General features: G+C 45.5%; 2 protein-coding genes across 2 annotated transcripts; both read left to right on the top strand.

The window, feature by feature from the left end:
- The first annotated feature begins 21,764 nt into the window (after nt 1-21,764).
- LOC134286056 (uncharacterized) lies at nt 21,765-23,558 on the top strand. Its single transcript, XM_062847620.1, has one exon. It carries the CDS (start codon nt 21,765-21,767, stop codon nt 23,556-23,558), a length of 1,794 nt encoding a protein of 597 aa, XP_062703604.1.
- Nucleotides 23,559-23,665: 107 nt separating this feature from the next.
- LOC134286055 (uncharacterized) lies at nt 23,666-24,922 on the top strand. Its single transcript, XM_062847619.1, has one exon. The coding sequence runs from the start codon at nt 23,666-23,668 to the stop codon at nt 24,920-24,922; it is 1,257 nt and encodes a 418-aa protein (XP_062703603.1).
- Nucleotides 24,923-26,840: the final 1,918 nt, after the last annotated feature.

Below are 26,840 nucleotides of genomic sequence, written 5' to 3'. Positions count from 1 at the left end.
TTATGGACGCTCCTTAAAACTTTTCATTAATAGTTCACTAAAAACTTCCAAGCATAGTTTTGAGTGCTTAGCTTCAAATTTTTCATCAAAGTCTTCTTAGAACCACTTTAAGAGTTTTCAAAAACGCACATTTTCGTGCGCGGAGAATATTGCTACGTCATTTCGTTCATTTTGATAATATTGATTGATTGATTGATTGATTTGTCTTTATTAAATAGACTTTCAGCCCTTGGCTGGTTCGTCTCAGAGATAATAATGATGATTTTCTAGAAAAAAATGGCACTTTTAATTTTTTTTTGTCAAGAGTTACTAAAATAACACCCCTCTAGATTTTGGATATGTTTTATAACAATATTTCTTCTTTTGAGATGTTTTTTTTTATGTTTTCCCTAACCAGTAATAACACCTTTTCAATAAACTATGACTTTTTAATAAAAACTCCTGTACCGTGATTTCGGGTGAAATTGATCAGTGGGGAGAAATTGACCGTCGTGAGAGTTATTTTCATTTGTTAAAAATAACGCTTTAAACCTAAAACAATTTGTAAAAAATGACCATCATCTGGCTCAAGAGTTATTGAATGAGGAATTTATATGCTTTACAACCAATTAGTCACATATTTCTGTATAAAATTCAATATTTTTCGAAATTGCGTGTTAGGCAAACTTCAAAGACACTTTCAAACTTTTGTTACCGTAGTAATGAATATTCTAATGAATGTTCCTAGCTGCCAAGTATTCGCTAAACCCAATTTCGTCATCAGAAGTTTTATAAATATTGAAATTTATGCATAAAATTGCACTTTTCTGGAAGTTATAACATATTTAGTATAACAATTGCATACTTTCAGGCGTTTTCATCAGATTTATGAAATTTCAAATTTAAATAATTTAAAATTTAGTAAACTTGTGAAAGTTTTGCAAAGCTTTTCGCATTTCGGGGTTAATTCAAGTGGAAAAAATATTTTCAACACTTACAACAACATTTCACTGCTGATCAATTTCACCCCGAAAGTAAAATTTTTGATTTTTTATTTCAAATGATATTTTTTGTAATAAAGTGATGTGCAGTAGAATTTTCAACCTCTTTGACTGATAGAAACCATGGTCGTACTTGTTTTAAAGCATTGAATTTAACCATATCGATAAGTATTCAAAAATTATTCGCCATAAACTGCGAAAAGTGATCAATTTCACCCAAAATCACGGTAACAATTAAACCAAAAAATATAACGACCGTCTCACGAAACGACGCGTGTTCAAATGCTCTATAAGTGATTCTTGGGCGGCTTTGATGGAAAATTAAAACTGAAACAGCGGATTTTCTTGAACCACCCTAAGCCAATTCAGAAAAAATATCTCTGGATCGGCCAACTTTAAAACTACATAAAAACTGTATTCAGGGTAATGCCCGCTGCGACCGGCCCACTATTTACACCTTGTCTTCAAAAATGTTAAAGGTGGCGATTTTTTGAAAGTCCTCGCTAAAAAAGTTAGACAAATGCATTTGGTTACTCAAATTGATGGAAGATAACTTTTGATAGGAAAAAAGAGATCTCTAATTTTTTGATATGTTAGGTATAAATGTCTCAGCTTTCAATTGATGCAAAAAATTAGAAAATCGATGGATGCCATAATGGTGAAAAAAATATTTTGTTATAAAAATCCAAGATGGCGGCCAAAACCAATATGGCCGACCCAACTTTTTATTATTGTTAATAGTAGCTCTATCTTTCCTTGTTTCAACAACAATTCGTTTTGGGGTGATTTTTGGAGAAACTTTCGAGTTATAACGGTTTAAATGAGCCACCAGGTAACCAGAATCGAGGGGTCTGCAAAAATTGTTGTGGCTCTAACTAATGGGGGTCCATCAATTTGAGTAACCATATGCATTTCTCTTACTTTTTTAGCGAGGACTTTCAGAAAATCGCCACCTTTAACATTTTTGAAGACAAGGTGTAAATAGTGGGCCGGTCGCAGCGAGAGTTATCCTTCAGCAAACTTGCTCAAAACTGATAGATCTACAATCTACATATTTTCGGAAGAAGGTACATATATAGTTTTTCTCAAAAATAGTTTGGTTTCAATTTTTTTGTTTTTGAAAATATGGACCACCCTAATTTGTATGAACGTTGGGCATTATGATTAGGAACAACTTTATAAAAGACCATATGTGTCTAAAAAATCATTCGAAGACATTGAATGCATCTTTCCTCGTAAATCTGGTTCGTGGACCACTATGCACTTTCATTATGCAATGCATCCATGACAATTGTTGAACACTGGTATTACCTAAACTGTTGGCATGGCTTCTATTTTTTTTTTGTTACAGGGGCGTTCTAGTAACAATATTCCAGATGGTCTCAGGATGATTCAAGGGTTTCAGGGAGTTGAATGAGCGTTTCAGGAAAAATGTTAAGGGATTTCAGAAACGTTTCTGTAGTTTTCAGAGGGTTTAAGGGGTGTTCCAAGGTATTTCAGAGGGTTTCCACGGGGTTTTAATGGTGTTCCAGCCAGTAGTGCAGCGAAGTTTCAATATCAACCGGCCCTTCAAGCTTAAATTGAGCTAGGCAATCACTCATTTTTATACTTACCATCGGGATATCAATTGACTGGATTCAAACCCCAGTAGCAGTCAAGAATCTCCGACGACTGATGATCGACTCATATGAGTCAATTGAGCCCCAGCTAGCAAGTTTCTGGTGTTACAGGTTAAAATTTTTGTTCATCGTCAATGACGTATGACCCGACATAATCCTATCATTGATCTGTCTCCATTTTGGCCACCAAACCCAACATAGGCCCAAAATTTATTCGATGTGGGTTCGTCAATAGCTCAACATTCGATAAAATTTGACCCGACTTTAGAAGATTATCATTGCTTATCGAACTACCGTTTGTGTCAGTCGAATGTTTTAGTTCATCCTGGTCGTTTCTCAATTTTTTCCAAGTTCTTTGACAGTGGTTCCAGATGGTTAAGATGACCATATTTTGGCAGAATACGTAATGTCAAAAGTTAAAAAGAGATTAATTCAACTTCAAAGCACAGCTGGGATGGTTGTAATAGTTGCGGAGATAATGCTGAACCATCAAAATAAACTTCATAGTGAGGAGAGTGATGAACAATTCAAAATGTGAGTTATATCAGCGGACATCAGCATCAGATCTGTTTAATCGTTTTTCTTCCGTTATGTCCATTGATATGGTCAGTACGGGTAAGCTTCAGGTCACCGTTTGTGATTGCAAGCAGGCCAATCAGATGATGCAGTTTGTGTGTTTGTTACGTCGAGTCGAAAAAACTCGAGTCGATAAAGCTTGACTTGTGGCGAGAAAACTAACATAATCTGAAATCGAGTTCGAATCAAAGGTCCGTGGTTATGTTTTCTTTTTTAGTAGATCACATTTCTTTCGAATGAATTAGATGCAATTCCAAACACTACGCCTCTGTTGAGGGAATTCCCCCAGAAATACTGTTGGCAATTTTTTCCTGCAGTTTTTTTTCTATGGCATTTCTCCGACAATTATTCCATGACTTTTCTCCAGGGATTTCTCCAGGAATTTCTCCAAACGTTTCTTTAAAGATACGGAATGATTTTGTGATTCTTTCCGAAATTACTCTATGATGAACTCACCTAGGGCGAAAAGCCACGTTAATAAAGGCAAAAAACTGTGGTTATTTGAAGGTTCAGACTCTATTTCACAATCTTTGAGAAATCCTTAATTTTTAGAGAAATTTTTCGGAAATTAAAGTATGAATTTCTACTGATGTTCCTTAAGGTATTTATCTATTTATTCAGGGAATTTCTCTATTTATTCAGGGAATTCCTCTAGCAATTCTCAAGAGATTCTATGGAAGTTCCCCCAGGGGTTTCTCTCAAACAATTCCTTCAGGTATTTCTCCAGGCATCCCAACTAACATTTTTGCTGAATAAGAGCCTAAACGAGCTTTCTTCCAAGGACGTTTGCTCCATAAGCTTTTATGCGGCTATTTTTTGTTAGTGGGGATTGCTTTGGACTTATTTAGACCTTCATTCAGAGATTTTTTTCAGTGTTTTTTTAATGTTTTCTCAGCAATTGCGGCAGGAATAGTTCCTGAATCTATTCATCAGCATTTTTCCAGCATTTTTTCAAAATCTTTTATTTTCTTTTTTTTGTTGTTCTCTGACGAATTCCTCCTGGAAATCCCTTCAGAAATTGCAGAAGTTATTTAATTTAGAATTCTTTCTGAGGTATTCCTGGCAGTTCTTCCAAGGATTCCTTCAAAAATCCTCCAGGGATACCTGAGGGATGTATTCAAAAGCTCCACCAGTACCTGTGTCTGCAATTCCTGCAGACATTTTTAAAGAGATTTTTTTTAGAAATTCCTCTACGGATTTTCCAGGAATCCTTACGAATATTTCTCAAGCATTTTTTTTCTATGAGATTACTAGCACACGCAGAAAAATAAATTGTAAACACAATTAAATTCTAGTTCGAATCAACCGATTTTTCAGTTTACTATAGCGACAAACTGATTTCTAGTTTAAGCTGAACCTGTTCTATTGTTTGATAATACAAATATTTTCATCTGTCGAAATTTTTGACAGTTTGTTAAAACAAACAGAGATATGGTATTTTCAACATGAAATAATGGATTGATTCAAACGACAGCACTTTTGCCACTAACAAACCCGGAATGTGATTGTGTTGGTGACGGCAGCAGCTGCGGCAGCTCGGAAATCTATTTTTAGACCGTCGGTAAGCGGATGGGGAGGAGAACGACTAAAAAAACAAAAAAGGCGAAACCGATCAACTTTTTGTGGGTGTTGTCGTGAGTACCTGCGCGTTATCCCTCAAGGCCAAAGCTGCACTTGGAAGTTGGCGTGATGGATTTGCTGCACCTTCTTCGTTGTGGCGATGTTGGGGTAAGCATTTTATAGATGTGTGAGTGCTTTAGGACCATGTTTATGGTTTTAATTTTGTTGAAACAAATGAAATTTTTGACATTACATGAAATGATGCTAATCGGTTGTTTCTATCGATAAACTCTAAATGAAAACAATTAAATATAACTTTGGAATGAGTAAATTCTTAGTTTGAAAATCAACCATGCATTTTATTGTTTTAAACAAGCCATTTTTCTGCGTGCAGAGTTCCTGCAGAAGTCTGTCAAGATTTTTTTAGAGAAGTTATAAGGTTACTTAAGTTGTTTGGTCAGGGGTTATCCTAGGCATCCATGCAGGTATTGATCAAAAGAAAATTTCAGAGGTTTCTTCTCAAAGGAATTTCAGAAGGAATCACTGCAAGAAATTCTGGAAAATGGAGTGGACCTGGTGTGATGGTAAGAACATTTGACTATCACGCTGAGCACCTGGGATCGAATCCCACTCCCGACAAAAGCATAAAATGTGAGTTCTTCCTTCGGGAGGGAAGTAAAGCGCGGGTCCCGAGAAACTAGACTAGGGCTAAAATCTCGTTAATACAGATAAAAATACTTCCGGATGAAGAAGCGCCGGCATGAAGAACGAGATCGCGAAGCGATGGAAGAGCTGTACCTCGCTAAGACACACGCGAAAGTTCTACGAGAAGCTGAAGCGCTCGCGCAGAGGCTTTGTGCCACAAGCCGACATGTAAGGTGGTCGAGAGGTGGCGACAGCATTACGATGAGCACCTTGTCGCAAGTACCGAAGGTGGCGTGGTAACAGATCTAGGAGTATGTGCATAGGACGAAAGACTTATGGCCTCTGACCTCCAGGAGATTGAGGACGAAGTTGACCGGTTGAAAACAACAAAGCCGCTCGAGCAGATCAACTACCAAGCGAGTCACTAAAACACTATGAAGAAGCAATGGTGAGAGCACTACACTGGGTCATTACCAAGATTTAGGAGGAGGAAGTATTACCGGAGGAACGAATGGAAGGTCTACAAAAAGAGCGACAAGTTGGATTGCGGGAACTATCGCGCGATCACACTACTGAGCGCTGCCTACAAGATACTCTCTCAAATTTTATGCCACCGTCTATCACCGATTGTAAGATAGTTTGTGGGACAATATCAGCCTGGATTCATGGGTGAACGCGCTACAGCGGACCAGATGTTCGCCATCCGCCAGGTGTTGCAGAAATGTCGTGAATACAACGTGCCCACACATCAGTTGTTCATCGATTTCAAATCGGCGTATGATACAATTGATCGAGAACACCTATGGAAGATTATGCACGAATACGAAATCCCGGATAAACTGATACGATTGATCAAGGCGACGATGGATCGAGTGATGTGCGTAGTTCGAGTATCAGGGACACTCTCGAGTCCCTTCGAATCTCGCAGAGGGTTACGGCAAGGTGATGGTCCTTCGTGCTTGCTGTTCAACATTGCTTAAGAGGGTGTAATAAGGAGAGCGGCATTGGCGTAGCTAGCTTTTTCTTTTTTCTCACTCACTCTCCTAAACAAACATAAGAAAGAGAAGGATGAAAGAGGGGGCACAGGCCCCCTCTTGCATCTCGCTCGTTCTCGTGCTTGTTTATGAGAGTGAGTGAGAAAAAAGAAGAAGCTAGCTACGCCAATGGAGAGCGGGGATTAACACGAGTGGGACGATTTTCACGAAGTCCGTTCAGCTGCTTGGTTTCGCTGATGATATTGATATTATTGCTCGTAAATTTGAGGCGATGGCGGAAGCGTACATCCGACTAAAAATTGAAGCCAGGCAAATCGGATTAGTCATTAATGTGTCGAAGACAAAGTACACGATGGCAAAGGGCTCCAGGGAGGAATCACCGCTCCCACCACCTCAAATTTATATCGACGGTGATGAAATCGAGGCGGTTGAAGAATTTGTGTACTTGGGCTCACTTGTGACCGCCGACAACGACACTTGCAGAGAAATTGTGGCAAGAAATCGTGCTTATTTTGGACTCCGCAGAACTCTACGACAGAATAAAGTTCGCCGTAACACGAAGTTAACTATCCACAAAACGCTGATTAGACCGGTAGTTCTCTATGGGCATGGACCCTACGTGCAAAGGACCAACGCGCCCTTGGGGTTTTCGAACGGAAGGTGCTGCGTACCATCTACGGCGGAGTGCAGATGGAAGACGGGACTTGGAGAAGGCGAATGAACCACGAGCTGCATCAGCTGCTGAGAGAACCAACCATCGTCCACACCGCGAAAATCGGGTGGATGAGTAACGTCATCAGGATATCGGATTGCAACCCGACTGACATGGTTCACGAGAGTCATCCGATCGGTAAAAGAAGACATGGTACGCAGCGAGCTAGGTGGGTCGATCAAGTGGATTACGATTTGCGGACCCTCCGCAGAGTGCGGAACTGGAGACAAACAGCCATGGACCGAGTAGACTGGAGACGACTCCTACGTTTAGCAGAGGACACTCAGGCCTTAGTCTGATCGGTAAGGTAAGTAAATGATAAGAGAAATGGCAGAAGTAGCCGATTAGGTATATCATTTTCCAGAATTTTTTCAATGAATGGCTGTGTATGTGTAGACAGAACTAGACTAGACTAAACTGAGATCGAGGATGTGTAACTAATTTTGTTCTGGCGAGCTTAGGACGTTCTTGAGGTGACGAAGACGTAGAATTGTTGACTTGGTCTTGTCTATGTGAAGTTGTTTTACTTAAAGAATGTCCTTGCTGACCATGAATCGAACCAATAATTCAGATTAGTTGAGGATGCAAACTTATTTCTACTTCTAATTGGATACTCCCTGGAAACATCTCATCTATATATTTAGAAATCTCCAACCGATTAGAATCCAAAATAGTTTCACGTTCGGTTTCTTACCTGTCGATTCTTTTTTGACCCGAGGCTCCATACGCCCGTACTTGCTCTGCGTTATGAAAAGAACGTTTGACCAAGCAGAGGAAAAAAATAAACCAAAACGAAAACCTCGAAACCGAACACAACCGACCATGGAGGGAACACAAAAAGAAACCAACCTGGCTCGAATCTCGACCCAATAATTATTTCATGGGTACGTGTCTAGCGATACTATCATTATCCATTGAGCGCGCCACTTCCCGGTGCGGTGGTGGCAGCGTCAGCGGTTGCGGGGTCTGGCATTCTCCGGTGCTGCCACCACCACCTGACACATCCACTTTCGGTTGGTTGTTGCTGCTCTCTGCGCTTCTTCCAATCGGCGGTGGTCCTCGAACGAAACTCTCGAAGAAAAACCTTCGAGCTGTGGCGGCTGTGGTGCACGAACGAGTGAACCGACTACGAACGGCCCATTTCCCATAGGGCTCATTTTCATATTTAATCAAGTTTCCAAAATCTTGATACTCCCACACTCCAACCTGGTATTAGGGATTCCAAGAAGAAACATCCGCGGGGAAAAAGAAGAAGGATTTGTTTTGAAGTCTGCGGTGCAGTACCTGAAACCGTCACGAACGACCGCACCAAAGAGCCAACGACGACGACGACGACGACACACGTGCGCCAGGCGAAGTAAGGAAAGACCTAAATATGTACAACCAGACTACGAGGTGGTTGAAGACGTGCTATCGTCATAACGTGCACCCCTCGTTGCTCGTGAGCAAAGTGCGTGAGGAAAATGATGTTGCTGCAATGTTTAAATTCAATTAATTCAATTAGGTGTTTGAATTCGTTACTAGCGATGTTGTTGTTTATCGGATCAGCTGTTTACGAAGAAATTGCGAGCGGGGATTGGATGCGATCTTATCAGTCTTTTGAACATATCTAATTGATCATTCAATGTCTACCACACCAAGAGCACTCCCAACCAACTTCCTGACAGGGACGAAGCCTAATCAGCTTAGTATTCTATGAGCAGTTCTACAGTTACCAACTAAGAACATTTTCTGCCAATAACCATTTTGCATGTGTATACCATGTGGCAGGTACGAATGCTCAAGGTAATTTCGAATACGACAAGATTCTGGATCGACTGGGGATCGAACCCAGCAAGACCGCGCTGAATACCCGTGCGTTTATCTCTGCGACTATACGGGCCATAAATGTATCATGTATATGAATAAAATTTAACATTTTTATGTTTTGTATTTGAACAAGCTTTTTATGAACATTATCAAAATCACCTTTCAGAACCATCTTGGAATTTTCAACTATCCAGTTCCGAGAAAGATCGTCCACCACCCAATCGAACCGCTCCGTGGACCATTTGGCATACATTAGAGGAATTCATTCCACTCCGTGACCACACACAACTCGGGCGGATGGGACGACGATATTCTCTCGCGCACGGCTCAACCAGTTGCCTCGGGGTCCCAGCAGCAGAGTCGATCCAAGAAAAACAAGCCGAAAAACCGATTCAGTTTACCCCTCTCTTGCCTTTCCGCTGCCGCCATGCTGCATCTTCCGTTCTCGTGCTGCACGTAATAATAATGCTTATAATAGGTTAGCGTATACAGCAATTACACTAAAATTCTCTATAATTTACATTTCAACCTTAAGTGATGGTTATGTATAACAACAAACTGAGAAACAAGTGAAAGAACAAACGCGAGAATCGACTCGGTCGCTGCCCCGCAGGCTCTCGATGTTCGGAAACCACGCGGTCTATTCATTACTGGGATGGGGTGGCGAGGAATGAAGGTGTCTGTCCGAAAGAACCTAAGAAGCAACAAAGGAGAGCAACGCGAGAAGGAATGAATACCACCAGCCCAGCACCTAAATCGATTTGAACTTTCGAATTCTTGTTTGGGTGGTTCTCGTCTTTTGGCGTGGATTCTTACCCAAAATTTAACAGTTTGACACCTTTTTCTTCGAAGAAAAGGTTAAGCCACATTGTAGTTGCACTTAATGTTATCATTCTGCTATTTTTTTTTAGAAATGGCCCCAACCTAAGCCCAGCAAGCCAGAATCTAGAATCGATTTTCGGCAGTACCGGTTTGCATTCGTAAACACTGGCACTGGCAAAGCGGCTGCAACAACGACGACGGGTTGGAAGTGCCTTGAAGCCCTGGCTTCCAGACAGCATATTATTTGAGCAGAGCTGGAAAACAAATTATACGGCTCACGTGAGCCGAAAATTACAGACCGTAAACGATTGATGGGATGATGGTTCGTTCTTTCGGAACTGCACCGATGCAGGTGGCGGGTGGTCGGTGGGCTGATGGGTTGATCCTATCCCAAACAGTATATGAAGGTCAATGTTCCAAATGCCAAGGGTTCACTTCCTTGGCAACTTTGTGTTTTTATAGTGTTTTTCGTATCTCTATTAGAATATGATCAATAGGAGAAATTTTCGTATGTAGTATTTCGAGAATTTCAATTGTCAAAATCACCAGCAACGTTTAACGAAACAAAAGTCTACAGGGTTATTCTAGGTCAAATGTTTGACGATGCGATGAAGATAGGTGACTAAATTGAAGTTGTCTTACACCACCTTATGAAGACCTTTTAACACAGCCTTAAGACCGGGGGTTATACAGTACTTAACTTGCGAACTGATGGTTGACCTCATACTACTTACACTTCGTTATGCACTACTGCACTAACTACATCTTCCAAGTACCTACCATGAATCTTGACTTATCATTGGCAAAACTTGTTCACACGGACGACTTTTAGAAGATCTTCATCTTCTTCTTGTTTTTATGGCTCGACGTCCCCACTGGGACTTGGCTTGCCTTGCTTCAACTTAGTGTTCTTTTAGCACTTCCACAGTTATTAATTGAAGGGCATTCTTTGCTGCCATTGCATGAATTTGTATATTGTGAGGCAAGAACAGCGAGTCGAGAAAATTTTCTCGACCAGAACGGGAATCGAACCCGCCGTCTCCGGATTGGCGATCCAATGCCTTAACCACTTGGCTAACTGGAGACCCTGGACTTTTAGAAGATATGATGAGCTATATTTCGAGTTATAATCATTCATGTAAGTCTTTCCGTTCGAAAGTTATAATTTTTCAAAGACCAAACAGGCCAAAAATCACAAAATCAACTTGAAGCACAATATTATGCTTTTGTTCGAAATCCGAAGTGACCGAACGTGCGAAAATTGATTTTTAACCTACTTAGAAATGTCGCAACTCAATTTGGATTAGTGCATATTACAGCACTTAATTAGCTTAATAATGCGCAACAGAAAAAATAGATTCAAATTTTCTTCGCAGCTGCAACTTCGCATGTGCTTCAAGCGACGACTTCGATTTGGTGGTGCGACGATAATAATTCATCAAATATCAAATGAGCTGAAAAATTGATCAGAAGTTCATTTCCTCATAAGATTTAGGAATTTTATGTAACTAGCGAAGGTGTTCATTTATGAACAGGTGTAATGTGAATTATTGCGCTTAAATTTTTGTACTGTGGCTTTAGGACAAAAGTTTGAAGGACAAAAGGTCGAATTGGACCAAAGGTCGAATGAGACAAGAGGTCGAATGGGACAAAAGGTCGAATGGGACAAAAGGTCGAATGGGACAAAAGATCGAATGGGACAAAAGGTCGAATGGGAGAAAAAGTTGATGGGACAAAATGTCGAATGGACAAGGTCGAATGAACAAAAAGCCGAAATATCAAAAATTATAGTAGACCAAGTTATCAGCAAGCGTGTCCGACGAATAAGAAAAAAATATTTTAAGAGTTAATATTGTTGCTCATTGAGAGAAACATAATGGTGCAATAGATGTTTGATGTCTCGGCTATACAGATCTCTCCTTCCCAATTCGTATCCTACAGAAATACGTTGATGATCTATTTGCGGTCATCCCAAGAGGCACCGAAGCAGAAGTCCTAGCTGCATTCAACAAACAAGAGGACCGAAACAGGAAGGCTGGGGTAGTGTGGGGTTAAGGCCGTCTTCTACAACAGTCGTAAAAGCCGGGACTACTCTCTTCTCGTACCCACTAAACCATTCCTATGGTCGCCAAACCCTACGTCTCTCCGGAACCACCAAGAAGGTATTGCTTCAGAGAGGGGCTAGTGCACATCGCACCCTCAAGGTTAGCTGCGTAGCCTAGCAGCAACGAACATCGATGACTCGCTCTGGAGAGTCCATCACGGTAGCATGCTGGCGCTTAGCCAGTTTCCCGAGTGGTCCTCGCCACTCCCTTTATCCTCGGAAGGCGGGCAGGGTCAACCCCGCCCGCGCCCTACTGCTGAGCGGACATCAAGAACTGATGCCCACGTGCAACCCGATCTGACCTGTCCGTAAGGAAGGGTATCACTACCCTTCAGGCCCTATCAGTTGCACCCGTAGGTTGCAGACAGCAGGATCTCACCTACCCAGACCCTTGCCGGGGACCCCTTTCCTACCGCGGACTCGGATCCAACCCAGTAGACCGACGCCACGACAGCACCGCTACCGGGACTTCCTCTCCACGGCCACTTAATCGCTGTAAGGGTCGATCTCGACCGCAGGGCACCGGTATGACCTAAGAAGCCGACTCCGAACCCCTGGACCACCTCTTGTACTGCATCTGGACTAGCCACTCTCCGAGTCCACGCGCCACCTCCTCTGTAGTTCCCAGACGATATAAGTAATAGCCGTTGAAACGGCGTTCCAGCCAAACTCATCCCTACACATCCTCTGGACCAAGTTGTCCGGGTTTGTGTCCTCCCCGCATGTGGCAAGCATGCGGTCACGCATTGTGCGAAAACGCGGGCACACGAACAAAACGTGTTCCGCCGTTTCCTTTAAACCATTGCACGCTGGGCATTCGGGAGAATCCGCATGCCCGAAACGGTGTAGATACTGTCGGAAGCAACCATGACCTGTAAGGACCTGTGTCAGGTGGAATGTAACTTCCCCATGGCGCCTATTAATCCAACTATCTACCCTCGGTATCAACCTATGGGTCCACCTTCCTTTGGTGGAACTGTTAAACGCGCGCTGCCATTTGACCATAGAGGCCATCCTGGCAGTGCTGCGTATGCCTCTTGTGCCGCGCATTTCGAAGCACTCCATGTCCTCACTGATAAGGATGCCGATAGGCACCATACCAGTAATGACGCAGAGAGCGTCGTGTGACACGGTACGGTACGCGCTCGCAACCCTCAGGCACATTAGCCTGTAGGTACTTTCCAGCTACCGTCGGTAGCATTTAGTACTTAGCGCAGTGCCCCACGCCGGGCCGCCATACCTAAGTATGGACGTAGCAACACTAGCCAGAAGCTTGCGCTTACTGGCGTACACCGCAGAGCTATTGGACATCATCCGGGACAGTGCCGCAATAGCTGTGGAGGCTCTTTTACAGGCATAATCGAGGTGGCTACTTGAGCGCTTTGACAAGATAGTGCACTCACCTACACTGATCTCCGCTTGCCGCCAACCGTGCTTGTTAACAACCGTCACCTCTGTCTTGTGGTGAGCCAGCTCCAGTTTCCTGGATCGCATCCACGCCTCCACAACCTTGATCGAGTGGTCGGTAGTCAACTTCACCTCCTCGATCGTTTCATCGTAGACTTCGAGCGTAATGTCGTCGGCAAATTTGACAATCTCCACTCCCGCTGGGTACTCTAACCTCAACACCTCATTCCATAACACCGGACCCAGGATGGAACCTTGCGGACCTCCTGAGATTCTGTGAAAGCACTTCCGACCCACCTCCGTGTCGTTAACTAGTACTCGATTCTGAAAGTAACTTTCGAGAATCTAGTACAGGTACCCCGGTATCCCCAGACGCAAGAGCGCGTCGGCAATAGCAGACCAGCTGGCGCTATTAAACGCATTCCTTACATCCAGAGCCACTACCGCACAGAAGCGAATTCCCCTCCTCTTAGACTCGAGTGCTTTCTCGGCGGTTTTTGTAACCGACAAGATAGCGTCTACGGTGGACCTCCCCTTCTGGAAGCCGTACTGGTTACTCGAAAGACCATTTTCGCCCTCAGTGGGGCCTTACCTACGCCAAGGGACTTTGTTATCCCCGCAAGTTCCACATCGGTGACCCTCTCCTCATCGCCAGCCCCGGTCCCCGGCTGTCCTACGAAAGGAGGCCAAGGACTAGGATCATGACGCGGTAAAATCCCCTCGATGATCCAATCCAACATCCCTGGAGATTGCTCTGCAGGAGCCATTACACCTCTCGTCTTGGCCATAACGATCCTGTAGGCATCACCCCACGGGTTCGCATTAGCACTCGGACAGAGACCCTCAAAGCAGGCCTTTTTGCTTGCTTTTATCTCGGTCTTAAGCGCGGCTTTTGCAGCGGCGAACTAGCGTCGCCTAGCCTGTAGGCAGGCGCTGCGCAGGTCCGCAATCGCGTTGGTCCACCAGTAAGCCGGTGGCCTCCCATTTCTAGGGTGGACTCGCCTAGGCATGCTCGCATCACACGCACGTGAGAGCGCCGCTACCAACCAGTGAAGAGAATTGTCAGACAAAAGAGGCACAAAACAAGCAACAAAGAAGGTGCGACGATTAGTCTTTATCCCTACTGGTGCCAGATAATGACATGATCTCGAAATTTTTTGTTGCAGACAAAACGGAAGCTGAATTTGTTGCGTACTTTTCAACTCGTGAATAATCAATTATTCCTAACCCAAAGTCGAAACTGTTTGATGATAGAGTTTCACCAGAGTTGCAGTGTTTACCGACTCGAAGTTACCGTTCGAAAATTGCAATGCAAGGCTTGAAAATCTCTAAACTCGTGGTGTACGATGTCAATCCCATTATTTTCAAGTTGGGACAAACTTATGTCGCATGGGTTGTTTTGTCGCAACAAATACAGGTTGCGACATTGTCATTATTGTTGCGCGATGGTTAAATTTTGATTCACTGCTACCAACTCGTCGCCGTCTAAACCAAGTAAGTTTCGCTCACGACGGAGCGCCTCCCTAAATGCCCCTTCTTCGAAGTATGATGTCTTCCACCTGCGAGGGCTTGGCCTTGGCCTAGCCGCCTCTTCCTCTACCCGCTGCCTGCTGTTCCATCCATCGTCTACCCTCCAGTTCGAACTACTTGTTAGGCCAGGACCACAAAAAGTAACGTCAATGATTGACTCCGCACCGTTCCGATTGTAGGTACTCTTGGTACCGACGTTAGCCAGATCGACATCTAGTATGGCCAGCGTCTCTAGCAGGATCTGACCCCGCTGGTTCTTGAACCAGCTTCCCCATTCCACGGCCCAGGCATTGAAGTCACCCGCTATTACCACCGGCCTTCGCCCTGTTAGCACGGTCGTCATACAGTCAAGCATCTGCGTGAACAGCTCGATCGACGAACGCGGGGGCGCATAACAGCTACAGAACAAGACCTTGTTTACTTTGGCGACCACGAAGCCCTCATAGGTAGTAAACACCAACTCCTGGACGGGGTATTCACCCGTTGTCCATATCGCCGCCATTTTACCGGACCCATCCGCGACCCAATTACCGTTGCCGGCGGGTACACGGTAAGGGTCTGCTATGATGGCGATATCCGACTTCCACTCAGAAACTGCCTGACAAAGCAGTTGCTGAGCCGCATCACAGTTGTTCAGGTTTAGCTGCGTTACCTGCACTGTGATTTGTGCCCTGCGGCTTTGCCCTGCGGGCACCTTGGACACCCGTTGGGTGTCTGTCATTCGTGGATTTCCCAGTACAAATCAGACACGTGGGTGGACTCGTGCAGCCTTGTGCCTTATGGCCTTCGCCTCCGCATCTCCTTCACAACTTGCTCCTGTCAGGGCCTTCACAGTCCCACGACTTGTGCCCTGGTTCAAAGCACCGGAAGCAAGCACTCGGTGGCTTATGCAGTGTCAGATGGCAAACTGACCAGCACACCTTTATGTTCCCTATCTTAACGGACTTTTTGACGTCCGCCACAGGTAGCTGAACCAAGGCTATCTGCGTCCCTGCCGGGCCCTTCCGTAGCCGAATGGCTGCAGCGGCCACCTCTACCTCGCACTGTTGCCGCAGTGCCATGACGAGATCCTCGGCGTCTGTTGACTCGTTCAGGTTCCTCACCTTCAGAGTCGCCTCCGCCGTCAGAGCCCTCACATCCACACCTTCGTCCAGGACTTCTTCCGCCAACAGTTTGTAGGCAGCGCCCTTTCGCTCCTTGTCGCGCTTTAGCTCGATAATCATCTCGCCCGTACGAGTACGTCTGATACTGCGCAAGTGGGCTCCGAGATCGTCGAGCTTGGCGTCGCTCCGCTAGGCCTTCAAGACGCCCGAGTACTAAGACTTTTCCGTCTTGATGACGAGCGCGTCGCCTTTGTCGCGCTTGGCACCTGCTCTATTACATCGTTGCGGTTTGGCGTCCCTAGCAAGCTCTGCCTGCGGATTTTTCCTCTTCTTCCGCTTCCGCTCTACCTTCGTCCAAGGAGGGTCCTCCCCTTGGTTCACCCTAACCTGTGGTACCTGAGGGCCACAACCCCCCGTTCCCTTCCAACCGGGACGGGCCAGCCTTTTCAGGCCCACCCTTCCCAGCTTCCCGAGACGCCTGGCTGGGGTCCGACTTGCCGGCATTACTGCCTACCTTCGGGGTTACTACCCATCTAGCCTTGCGGGCGCAGCCAGACAGCTCCTCACCTGACGGCTGCCTCACTCGCCCATATCTAGCACCATGCAATCGTCTTCACACATGGAAACAAATCTGATCCTGTTTTTATGATTCACAAATCATAAAACATAAAGATTTATCATTTTATGAAATCATGATCACGAATCATAATTTCATAATCTGAGAAACTAATATCATGATTCGTTGCAACCATTTTTATGAGCTTGAAATCATGAAAATTATCAAGCGTTACACGCACTCCACACACCTGTCAAATCGTGATCATTCAGTGTTTGGTGTCGTAGGTGATTGGTGGAAAAAATGAAAAAAAACTATTGTTTCAATTGAAATATAGTTATAAAACAATAGTTATGTCACTTTTTGTGTTATTAGCGTTCTAGCAAAATCGAAATGCCGCTTTTTCATTTGGTTCGGCCGCGAGCGCGTCGTCGTCGTCTATTTCACAGTGCTCATCTTCGTACGGGGCAGTTCAGTGTGTTTTTGGAGGCAAAGTCGAAATGCTGGAGTGTGCGGTGGACGCGTCGTGGATCGAGTTGGTTCCGAATTTTTCGCTTCCCGTCGGCGCTAGTTCCCAATACACTTAAAGTTGATAATACATATTTTCTTTCATTTTTTGCATTTACACAAAAGAGTGAAAAGTGTTGGTTCGGGCTCGCCGGTCGAGAAAAATCCGGGCGCCGACAAGTGAGTCGCGTTCAGTGTATTTCTGTGTGGAATAGACTGAAGGTTTCTGCTCCCTAGTGGAGTGGAGACGCGCGATAGAATATTCTTTTTGGCTAGTTTTTGCGTCGAAAAGTGGTCGGTTGTTAACGGCGGTTTGTGTATATTGATCCATTATCAAATCATATCACCAACCATAGGTGACTCCCGGATTGACAATGTACCTTACCCTACTAACAAAAAAAATCCTTCCTGAGACAAACGTGGAGATGCTGCGATTCGCGGTCTTTATAACAACGTTTGTCTTACTAACATTCCCTCCCATCCTCGATGACCGTAAGGACGTGGCCGGCGCCGTTATTGACCCTATTAAAGTTGGGAGCTCCCGACCTGTGTACATTGAGAATAGTAAGCTAGTCCTAAGCCCTATTCATTGGTTCCTTGTGCAATTTCGATTGCTCTGGTCAATCACGGAGTAGCAACTACGAATTGTGCGGTCATCTATGCTCATGCTCATGCTCATGCTCATATTAGCGTTCTAGTGTGTTCTTCGTGAAACCATTCTCTCAAAGAAACTGGTAAGTAAAATGTGCCGCAAATGTTTTCCTACGTTGTTCTTACTCATTTCTAAATTCGATTGCACACCATTCTTCTTGTTCTAGCTCAAACGTGGCTGCCATTCCTTGTCCAATTTCGGTCCGACTTCGTTTGTTTCCTGTGCCGGCGCCGTCAAACGACACCAACTCCATCTCGGCTGCATAGTTTCGGCCGCATTAAAAACGGCGCTGGCACCGTCCCGGCAGTGTCCGATTCTGTTCCTGTATCGGCTCCGTTTAGCGACGCGTGAGTAAAAAAAAGCGTGTTGAAATTTCTTCCTAATGATTGAAAAAAATAATGTGTAAGTAACATTCAATTGCAGGCCATCATTCTCATTCCAGCTGCGGCTGCGGCTGTCATTCCTCGCCCCGGATCCGTTTGATCCCGTTACGGCTTCGTTCCTGTTCCGGTCAAAAGACACCAGCACCATCGCATCTTTCTGTGCTATTGAATATTCTTCATAGTGATTACTATAGAAATATATTTTGCTTTTGGGTCATCAGTAAACCATCTCCGAAATGGTGGCAATTTTTTTTAATTTTTTTTTTAATCCACCAGACTCATAAGCGATGCGCACCCGGAACCATGATTCGAAATATCAATAACATGATTTAGCTTCATGGTCCACAGATCCATAAGCGATGCGCACCCGAAACCATGATTCGAAATCTCCAAAACATGATTTAGCTTCATGGTCCTAGAAAATCTGAATCTTATGAATCAGCGATGCGCACTCGAAACCATGATTCGAAATCTGAATAACATGATTTAGCTTTATGGTCCTCAGATTAATAAGCGATGCGCACCCGAAACCATGATTCAAAATCTCAAAAATAAGATTTAGCTTTATGATTTCAGGAAAAAAGTAACGCATTGGTAGCGTTACGAGACAATCAATGGCTCATACTATCATGATTACAAATCATGGTGTATTTTTATAAAACGAAAATGTACTAGGCTCATGAAATCATGAGTCGTTTTTATGATTTTTGGTAGCAGAATTTAACCCGTGACTCGGACTTTAACCTAGGACCTAGGACCGTTGGGGAAGGTGGTAGACGGTGAAGGGAGGTCCGAAAGTGGCCTAAAAGTAGTCATTGATTGCAGAGACTCCCGGGATGTGCAGATCTGATGCGCAGAAAGTCTTGACGAGTTATCCCAGAGATTTTGAATTCGCAGAGTGTTAAGGCATAGGTTATTTCATTAGCATTTCCCCTAAATGAATTTGTCTCAGTAGTTCTCACACTCAATTCACTCTCATATAACTTTCTTTATAAATCATAGAAGAGTATCATAGGAACTCTCTTCACACTACTTGTAGCTCTCCCTACTGATCACTAGGATCAGTAGATCGTTTTTAGTTGAATACAGTTCACCAAACCGTGAACATCGATATCTTTCGCTCGCTGTGCAAATATCCGAGTACCCTCAGTACGGTGTCACGTTGCCTAGTTCTTCGTCGCGTTTCGTTTCGGTGGTAAATCACTCCCAAAGGTCACGTTCCGTCGCGAGTGTCCACAATCCGGGAACTAGTTCCGCTACATTTAATGGTCCTTCGAGCCGGATTTGTGAGTTTTCGGTAGCCAACACGTGGCTTCATAGTGTTCAAAAGTGATCTTTTGTGTATGAATACCACTAGCAGCACCATTGTGGTGCTTTGTTCGCTTGCACGCTGGTCTATAGGCGTCGGTTAAACAATCGGCGATAGCGGATTCGATCGAACTATCGAATCAATTTCGACGGACCAGTGTCAAGGCCAGGCACGCAGCATCCAATAGGCACGGAGCTTCATCGGCGTGTTTCAGCGCACATCACCGCCGTCGTTCTGTTTGCAGCGTCGTCGCTCGGATTGGAGGACAATAGAGCTATTGTAGCTCTGGTAGCGTGAGTACACCGAGGCTAAGGTACGGTAACCCGATCAAAAATAAATTATTGCATGCGAATTTTTCTATAGTTTGTAAGGAAATTGTTTGCGATTTACACCTTTTTTGGGCAAATTGACCTGGCTATGTTTTTGGGATTTTGATTTGGATTTTGATTTGGAAAATTATCGACACTATTCGCCAGTATGACATTACGCGAATTAACCAAGGCTGAGCGTGGGTACTTGGATTCCCTCGTCAATATGGAATCTTTTGTTGCCAATTTCGATCCACAGCGTGATCGGACGAGAATTGCTTCACGTTTGGAGCACTTGGAAACTCTTTTTAAGGAGTTCCGCGAGAATCGGGCCAAAGTTGAAGCACGGCAAGAGCAAGATCTGGCAGCATCGAGCTCAGGAGAGGCAGAGAAGGATGCGCAAATGAAAAAGGACATGAATACCGCTAATCGAAAGACGCGGTTGGATTTTGAGAACCGTTATTTCGACGTGAAAGATTTTTTGGTGTCCCAAAGAAGCAACACGACAGCTGCAGCCTCCTCCTCTTCCTCTCCGCCCGGCCAAACCCCTTACTCCCGCGTTAACCTCCCAGTTTTCAAAATCCCCTCTTTTGACGGTAGTGTGAAGGACTGGTTAAGCTTTCGCGATGTGTTCCAGAACACGATCGGCAAAGATGTCTCGCTATCGCCGCTCGACAAGTTTAATTATCTGCTTTCGGTGCTCACCAAGGAAGCTAGAACTTTGGTGGAGTCAATCGAAGTGACGGCTACCAATTTCGACGTGGCCTGGCAAATGCTTGAACAACGGTTCGAGAATAAGAAGATGATCTCACGCGCGCTGATGAACAGTTTTTTGGAATCTGAGCCGATTAAGCGGGAATCGTACGATGCCCTAGTGAATCTCATCGATTCGTACGAGCGCAATTTGCTGCAGCTGAGGAAGATCGGACTTCCTACGAAGGGGTGGTCGCACCTGTTGGCTCACATACTCTACACGCGTCTCGATGCCGAAACTCAAAGGCACTGGGAGCGGGCCCACAACTCACGAGAAGCGCCCACGTACGAAGATATGCTAACGTTTCTGCGCGACCATTTGGTCACCCTTCAACCGTTGGCGCTCTCCAAGCCTCGACCATCGGAATCCCGCCAAGACCATGGAAGACCAGCGCAGAAGCCCAAGGTGGGTTCTACGCTCACAACCACAGCCGTGCCGAAGAAAACTTGTCCACACTGTCAAAATCCTTTCCATTCTCCATTCAAATGCAATTCCTTCAACAACATGAATCCTTCCCAAAGGCTAGAATCAGTCAAAAAAGCTGGTTTGTGTCTGAATTGTCTCTCCTCCTCTCATTTGGTTCGGGCTTGTCCTAGTTCAGCTTGTCGTGTTTGCGGCCAAAAGCACCATACGATGCTGCATTTGCGCACTGCAAACAACGGATCCAGCCAAGGACAAGATCAATCGCTATCGCAATCCAAAAAACCCACTATCCCACAAGGTCAGCCCCCAATCGCACCAGCTTTAGACAATTCCTCCGTCTCGCAATCGCAAGTTCTTGCTACCGCTCCCGCAACCACTGCTTTGGTCGAACCTTCCACCTCTGGCCGTCCGTCAGTCGCTCTCCCCGCTAGTGCACCGACGAATAGAAGTATCGTTCTCCTCTCGACTGCTGTTGTCAAGATAGAAGACCCTAAGGGAAACGTTCAGTTCGCGAGAGCCCTCCTGGACTGTTGCTCCGAACGCAACTTGCTCAGCGAACACCTGGCGCAGAAACTGGAACTTCGACGGCAGCACGATCCCCTAGCGCTTCAGGGCGTTGGACCTAGTACTGCTACATCTAGGCAATCGGCGATGGCAACAATCCGTTCACGCTGTACGGACTACGCTATCGATCTCAAGTTCCACATCTTGCACATCGATAGAGAGAGAGCTTCCCCATCTCAAGGAAACCGTCTTTGGGTGGATAGTTTCCGGTAAATACGAAACCACGGAGACAAACCGCTCTGCCGTCGCACTCGTCTGCACTAATGCAGATTTGGAAACGGTTTGTAGTTTCACTCCCCAAAAAATTTGATGTTCTCGAGAAACTTGGAGAGTCTCGAAGCATCGCTATTCGCCGTTTTATTTCACTTGAACGGCGACTGCAGTCGAACCCGCAGCTGTTGGAAGACTACGAGGCGTTCATTCAGGAATACCTCCAACTAGGGCATATGGAGCTGATTGACCCTAGCAACGAAGTCTTGCCGCCTGGCGAGAAAACATACTATATGCCTCATCACTGTATCGTTCGGCCGGGCAGCGCTACGACGAAACTTCGCGTCGTATTCGATGCTTCATGCGCCACCGATAGCGGCGTTTCGCTAAATGAAGCTCTAATGGTGGGCCCCGTCGTTCAAGACGAGCTGTTCAGCATCCTCCTACGTTTCCGGATGTCTCGTTTCGTCATCGTTGCTGATCTCCAGAAAATGTACCGACAGGTGTTGGTGCATCCCTCTGATCGTCTACTCCAGCGCATCGTTTTTCGTTCCTCGCCATCAGAACCCATTCGAACTTACGAGTTGCTGACGGTTACCTATGGTACTGCGTCGGCCCCGTACCTTGCGATCCGTTGTCTTCAGCAACTTGCGTCCGAGGGTGAATCGACTCACCCCCGAGCTTCTAAGGTGTTGTCGAAAAGTTTCTACATCGACGATATGCTTTCTGGAGTGGATTCCGAAGAAGAAGGAATCGAAGTGTGCAGCCAGATGATCGATCTCCTGCAGTCAGCTGGATTCAAGCTGCATAAGTGGGCCTCCAACAGTCCCAACATTCTCTACAACATTCCTGCGGAGCTTCGAGAAGACCGCAACCTTCTAGAACTCGACTCTTCATCGACGCCGGTGAAAACTTTGGGGTTGCTGTGGCAACCAGATGACGACGTTTTTCGTTTCAAGATCCCTTCGTGGTCTTATAAAGATTCTATCACCAAACGGCTGGTTCTATCTGAGTCGGCACGCTTGTTTGATCCGCTGGGCCTGTTAGGGCCCATTGTTCTACGTTCCAAGCTCTTTATGCAAGAGTTGTGGAAATCCAAAGTTTCCTGGGACCTTCCGTTAAGCGTACAGCAACAGCAATTCTGGACAGATTTCCGGAGTGACCTCAACGTTCTGGATGAGTTTTCCGTTCCACGGTGGGCGGCTTCTGTAAGCGATCCTGTGCAAACCGAGCTACACGGGTTCAGCGACGCGTCCGAGAACGCGTACGGCGCTTGTATCTATCTCCGCGTCGTTTCTGCTAGCGGGAGCGTATCTGTGCACCTGATTACTGCGAAATCGAGAGTTGCACCTAAAGGAACGGAGAAACTAGACCAAATGATACGCTTACCGTGCCTCGAGCTTTGCGGAGCTCTTCTCTTGAGTCATCTGTACGAAAAGGTGGAAAGTAGTCTGCAAATCCCAGCTCGTTTATTCTTTTGGACCGATTCCACGATAGTCGTGCACTGGTTAGCGTCGTCTCCTTCTCGCTGGAAGAAATTCGTAGGAAACCGAGTAGCAGAGATTCAGCAAATCACAGCTTCCGGTATATGGAGGCACATACCAGGCATCGAGAATCCCGCGGACGTCATTTCGCGAGGAATGCCAGCACAGCAGCTTGTTGAGCACTCGCTATGGTGGCAAGGTCCCATTTGGCTGCAACAACCAAACAGGTTTTGGCCAGACCCCGTGCGAACATCAGATGACCACTTCGAACGAGAGCAACTTCAGGAGAAACCAAGTGTTTCCCTTCCAGCGGTCGTCCAGAACTCCATATTTTCGTTGAAATCTTCCCTTTCGAGTTTGGTTCGTGTTGTAGCCTATATGCAAAGATTCTGCAGCAACTCGAAGAAGCGGAACCGAGAGACCAGAAACACCGATGCTCTATCAACGGCGGAACTTGAGGAGGCTTTAGTGGCGCTCGTGAAACTTGCCCAGCAAGACTCTTTTGCGGATAAGATCTACGTTCAATTCGCGCCACTGGCCAAGTGAAGACTTCGTCCAAACTGAAAGCGCTCTCTCCGGTACTCGTTGATGGAGTTCTACGCACCCGAGGACGCCTCAGCAATGCAGGCATATCGTACGCTCAAAAGCAGCCAATGATTTTGGACAACAAGCATCCGTTCACTCTACTGGTCGTGCGATACTATCACCTGAATCGTCTGCACGCAGGTCCCACGCTTCTCACCGCTACCATTCGTTTAAAATTCTGGCCTCTCCGACTACGAAACCTCTTGCGCAAGGTAACGCACGAATGCGTCAACTGTTTCCGCAGCCGACCCAGCTTAAGCGAGCAAATTATGGCAGATCTACCATCGGTTCGAGTAACGCCAACTTTACCGTTCCTGAACACCGGAGTGGACTTTTGCGGTCCGTTCTATCTCCGGCCGGTTTCGAGAAAGGCTGCCCCACAGAAGGTTTTTGTAGCAGTTTTTGTTTGCCTATCAACCAAGGCAATACATTTGGAGTTGGTAGGCAACCTATCTACGGATTCGTTCATCGCTTCCTTGAAGAGATTCGCTGCTCGTCGAGGGGTGCCGAAAACCATATCTTGCGACAACGGCACCAATTTCGTCGGCGCTCAACGGACATTCAACGAATTTCTACAGCTGTTCCGATCTCAACAGAGCCGCTTGGATGTAGCTCAACGATGCTCTGCCGAGGGCATCCAGTTTTTCTTCATTCCTCCTCGATCGCCGCACTTCGGCGGTATCTGGGAAGCCGCGGTTAAATCCTTAAAAACGCACCTTTGTCGCACACTGGTCAACGCCTTGGTCACCGCCGAGCAATTCCAGACGCTCCTTACGCAAATAGAAGCGCTCCTCAACTCTCGGCCGCTGACGCAGCTGAGTAACTCGCCGGAGGACTTGGACGTTCTCACTCCAGGTCATTTCTTAGTGCACCGGCCTCTAACGGCAATTCCCGAACCCTCCTACGAAGAGCTACCCAGCAATCGGCTTTCGCAGTGGCAGCAAATACAGGAATATCTCCGTCGCCTATGGAAACGATGGTCGACGGAATATTTATCAGGACTCCAACAGCGTACCCGTTGGACACGGGAACGAGACAACGTCCACATTGGAACGATGGTGTTGATCCGTGAGGACAACCTCCCGCCGCAGAAGTGGCGTTATGGTCGGGTTGTTGAAGTATTCCCGGGCTGCGATGGGCTCATCAGAGTTGTCAGCGTTCGCACCAAGGATGGAGTCTACAAACGGGCAATCGCACGAGTTTGTGTCTTGCCGATTCCGGATAACCACCCGGACTACGATGCTGCAGTGTTCCAGTCGTTCCAGGTGCCAGCAACACATGCGACGTCGGATGGGAGGGGACCTCAAGGTCCCCTCACAAGTTAAGTATCCCTTTAGTTTTCTGAACCTTGTCTTCGCCGTCCTTAAATCTACCGTCTTGGCAGGACCTATCCCGGCTACGGCAGCAGCCTGCACTTCTGAAACCTTTGGTCGACGTGCTAGTTCCGACCAGGCAACCAGCGATCGTTGGCCGACATGCGAGTTCCGACTGAGGAGTCAACAACAAGACGACGGAGTCAACGAGTATGGGATAGTTCATATTTTCGAATTGTAACTTTACTACACAACATTTTGTACCATTCACTACACTAGTTAGTTTTTCAAGCTTACCCACCATAGTTAGGCAGTTTCATTGAAATCTAGATTTCAATGGTGGGCGGTATGTTAAGGCATAGGTTATTTCATTAGCATTTCCCCTAAATGAATTTGTCTCAGTAGTTCTCACACTCAATTCACTCTCATATAACTTTCTTTATAAATCATAGAAGAGTATCATAGGAACTCTCTTCACACTACTTGTAGCTCTCCCTACTGATCACTAGGATCAGTAGATCGTTTTTAGTTGAATACAGTTCACCAAATCGTGAACATCGATATCTTTCGCTCGCTGTGCAAATATCCGAGTACCCTCAGTACGGTGTCACGTTGCCTAGTTCTTCGTCGCGTTTCGTTTCAGTGGTAAATCACTCCCAAAGGTCACGTTCCGTCGCGAGTGTCCACAATCCGGGAACTAGTTCCGCTACACAGAGCTTGGTCCTAATGTCAACGGCTGGAAAATTGCTCAATACGGCGGAGAAGGTGCTTGAGAGGATCTCCATAAGGTAAACCGAGGGTGTAGATGGTCTTTTGAATAACCAAATGGGAAGTCGACTGTAGACGCTATCTTATCCCAGATGATATCCAATAGCACTGCGGAGAATGATAGTAAGCAACAGTTTTTTTTTTGGTCTAGTTTCGCCTCGCCCATACTAAGGTATGGGGACTACGTACTGGAAGCTGCCGTGGTAAGTACGTATTGGATAATATGGGTTGCAACTTGCAAGTTCGTGCCTGACCGTGTCAAACGATGCGTCAAAAATCGTCTCTGAGCAACACAGGAGGTAGCGCGTAGACTCGAGAAGTGATTAGTATAGACATAAAGAAGAGGGGTTACCTCTACACGTGTAATGGTTCGGGGTTATCTACGCAGCCCGAGCAGGAGAAAATAGCAGAAGAATACCTAACTCAGGTATGGAAACCCGAATACCTACAACCTGAATGAGGTATTAACTAGCCCTGCATAAGAGGTAAAATACCTAAAATAATAACTGGTGTGTATTCTGTACATAACTCGTGAATAATGACATCGGGTATGGTAATACCTAAAGAATAATCGACGATTTTTCAATACAAATAGCGATTTTTCCATAATTCAATAATACCTCAAGCAGTCCTCAACACCAAACCAATAACTCGTTGAGGTATTTTATCAATACCTACAAAATACCAAAATAAGTTATTTTCAATACCTAGATAACCGACCAATACCTTGTCTTGGTATGATACCTGATTTTGGTATCCTCCAGTTATGTGTCAGTTATTCATTCCTGTTCGGGAGGTCATACCAGTTCTCAGCGGTTAAACTCGACCTTTCAATCGAAAAAGTGCCCACGCGAAGAATGTCCTGATATTAGTGCTGTCGTGGCGTCATTCTACTGAGGCCGTAGAATCGGCGTAGATGGAAATGGATCTCCGACAATGTCTGGGGAAGGTGGAAGTCCCATATCGGCAAGATCTTCTGCGTGCTAATCGATAGTATCTTAGCCTTCAGGAGGTCAAATTGCGGTGTGAATCTGAATAAAGCTGATCCGGTGATACTATGGAGTAGCATATCTATGGACGGTCAACCATGTTCAAAAGACAAATTAAAAATCAGCATTCTGCCCCTTAATTTTTTTCAAAAATGGTTTCATGCCAACATCTA

The sequence above is a fragment of the Aedes albopictus genome, chromosome 2 (genome assembly GCF_035046485.1).
Source record: "Aedes albopictus strain Foshan chromosome 2, AalbF5, whole genome shotgun sequence".
NCBI classification, from domain to species: domain Eukaryota; kingdom Metazoa; phylum Arthropoda; class Insecta; order Diptera; family Culicidae; genus Aedes; species Aedes albopictus.
This window is presented reverse-complemented; position numbering and strand designations above follow the sequence as displayed.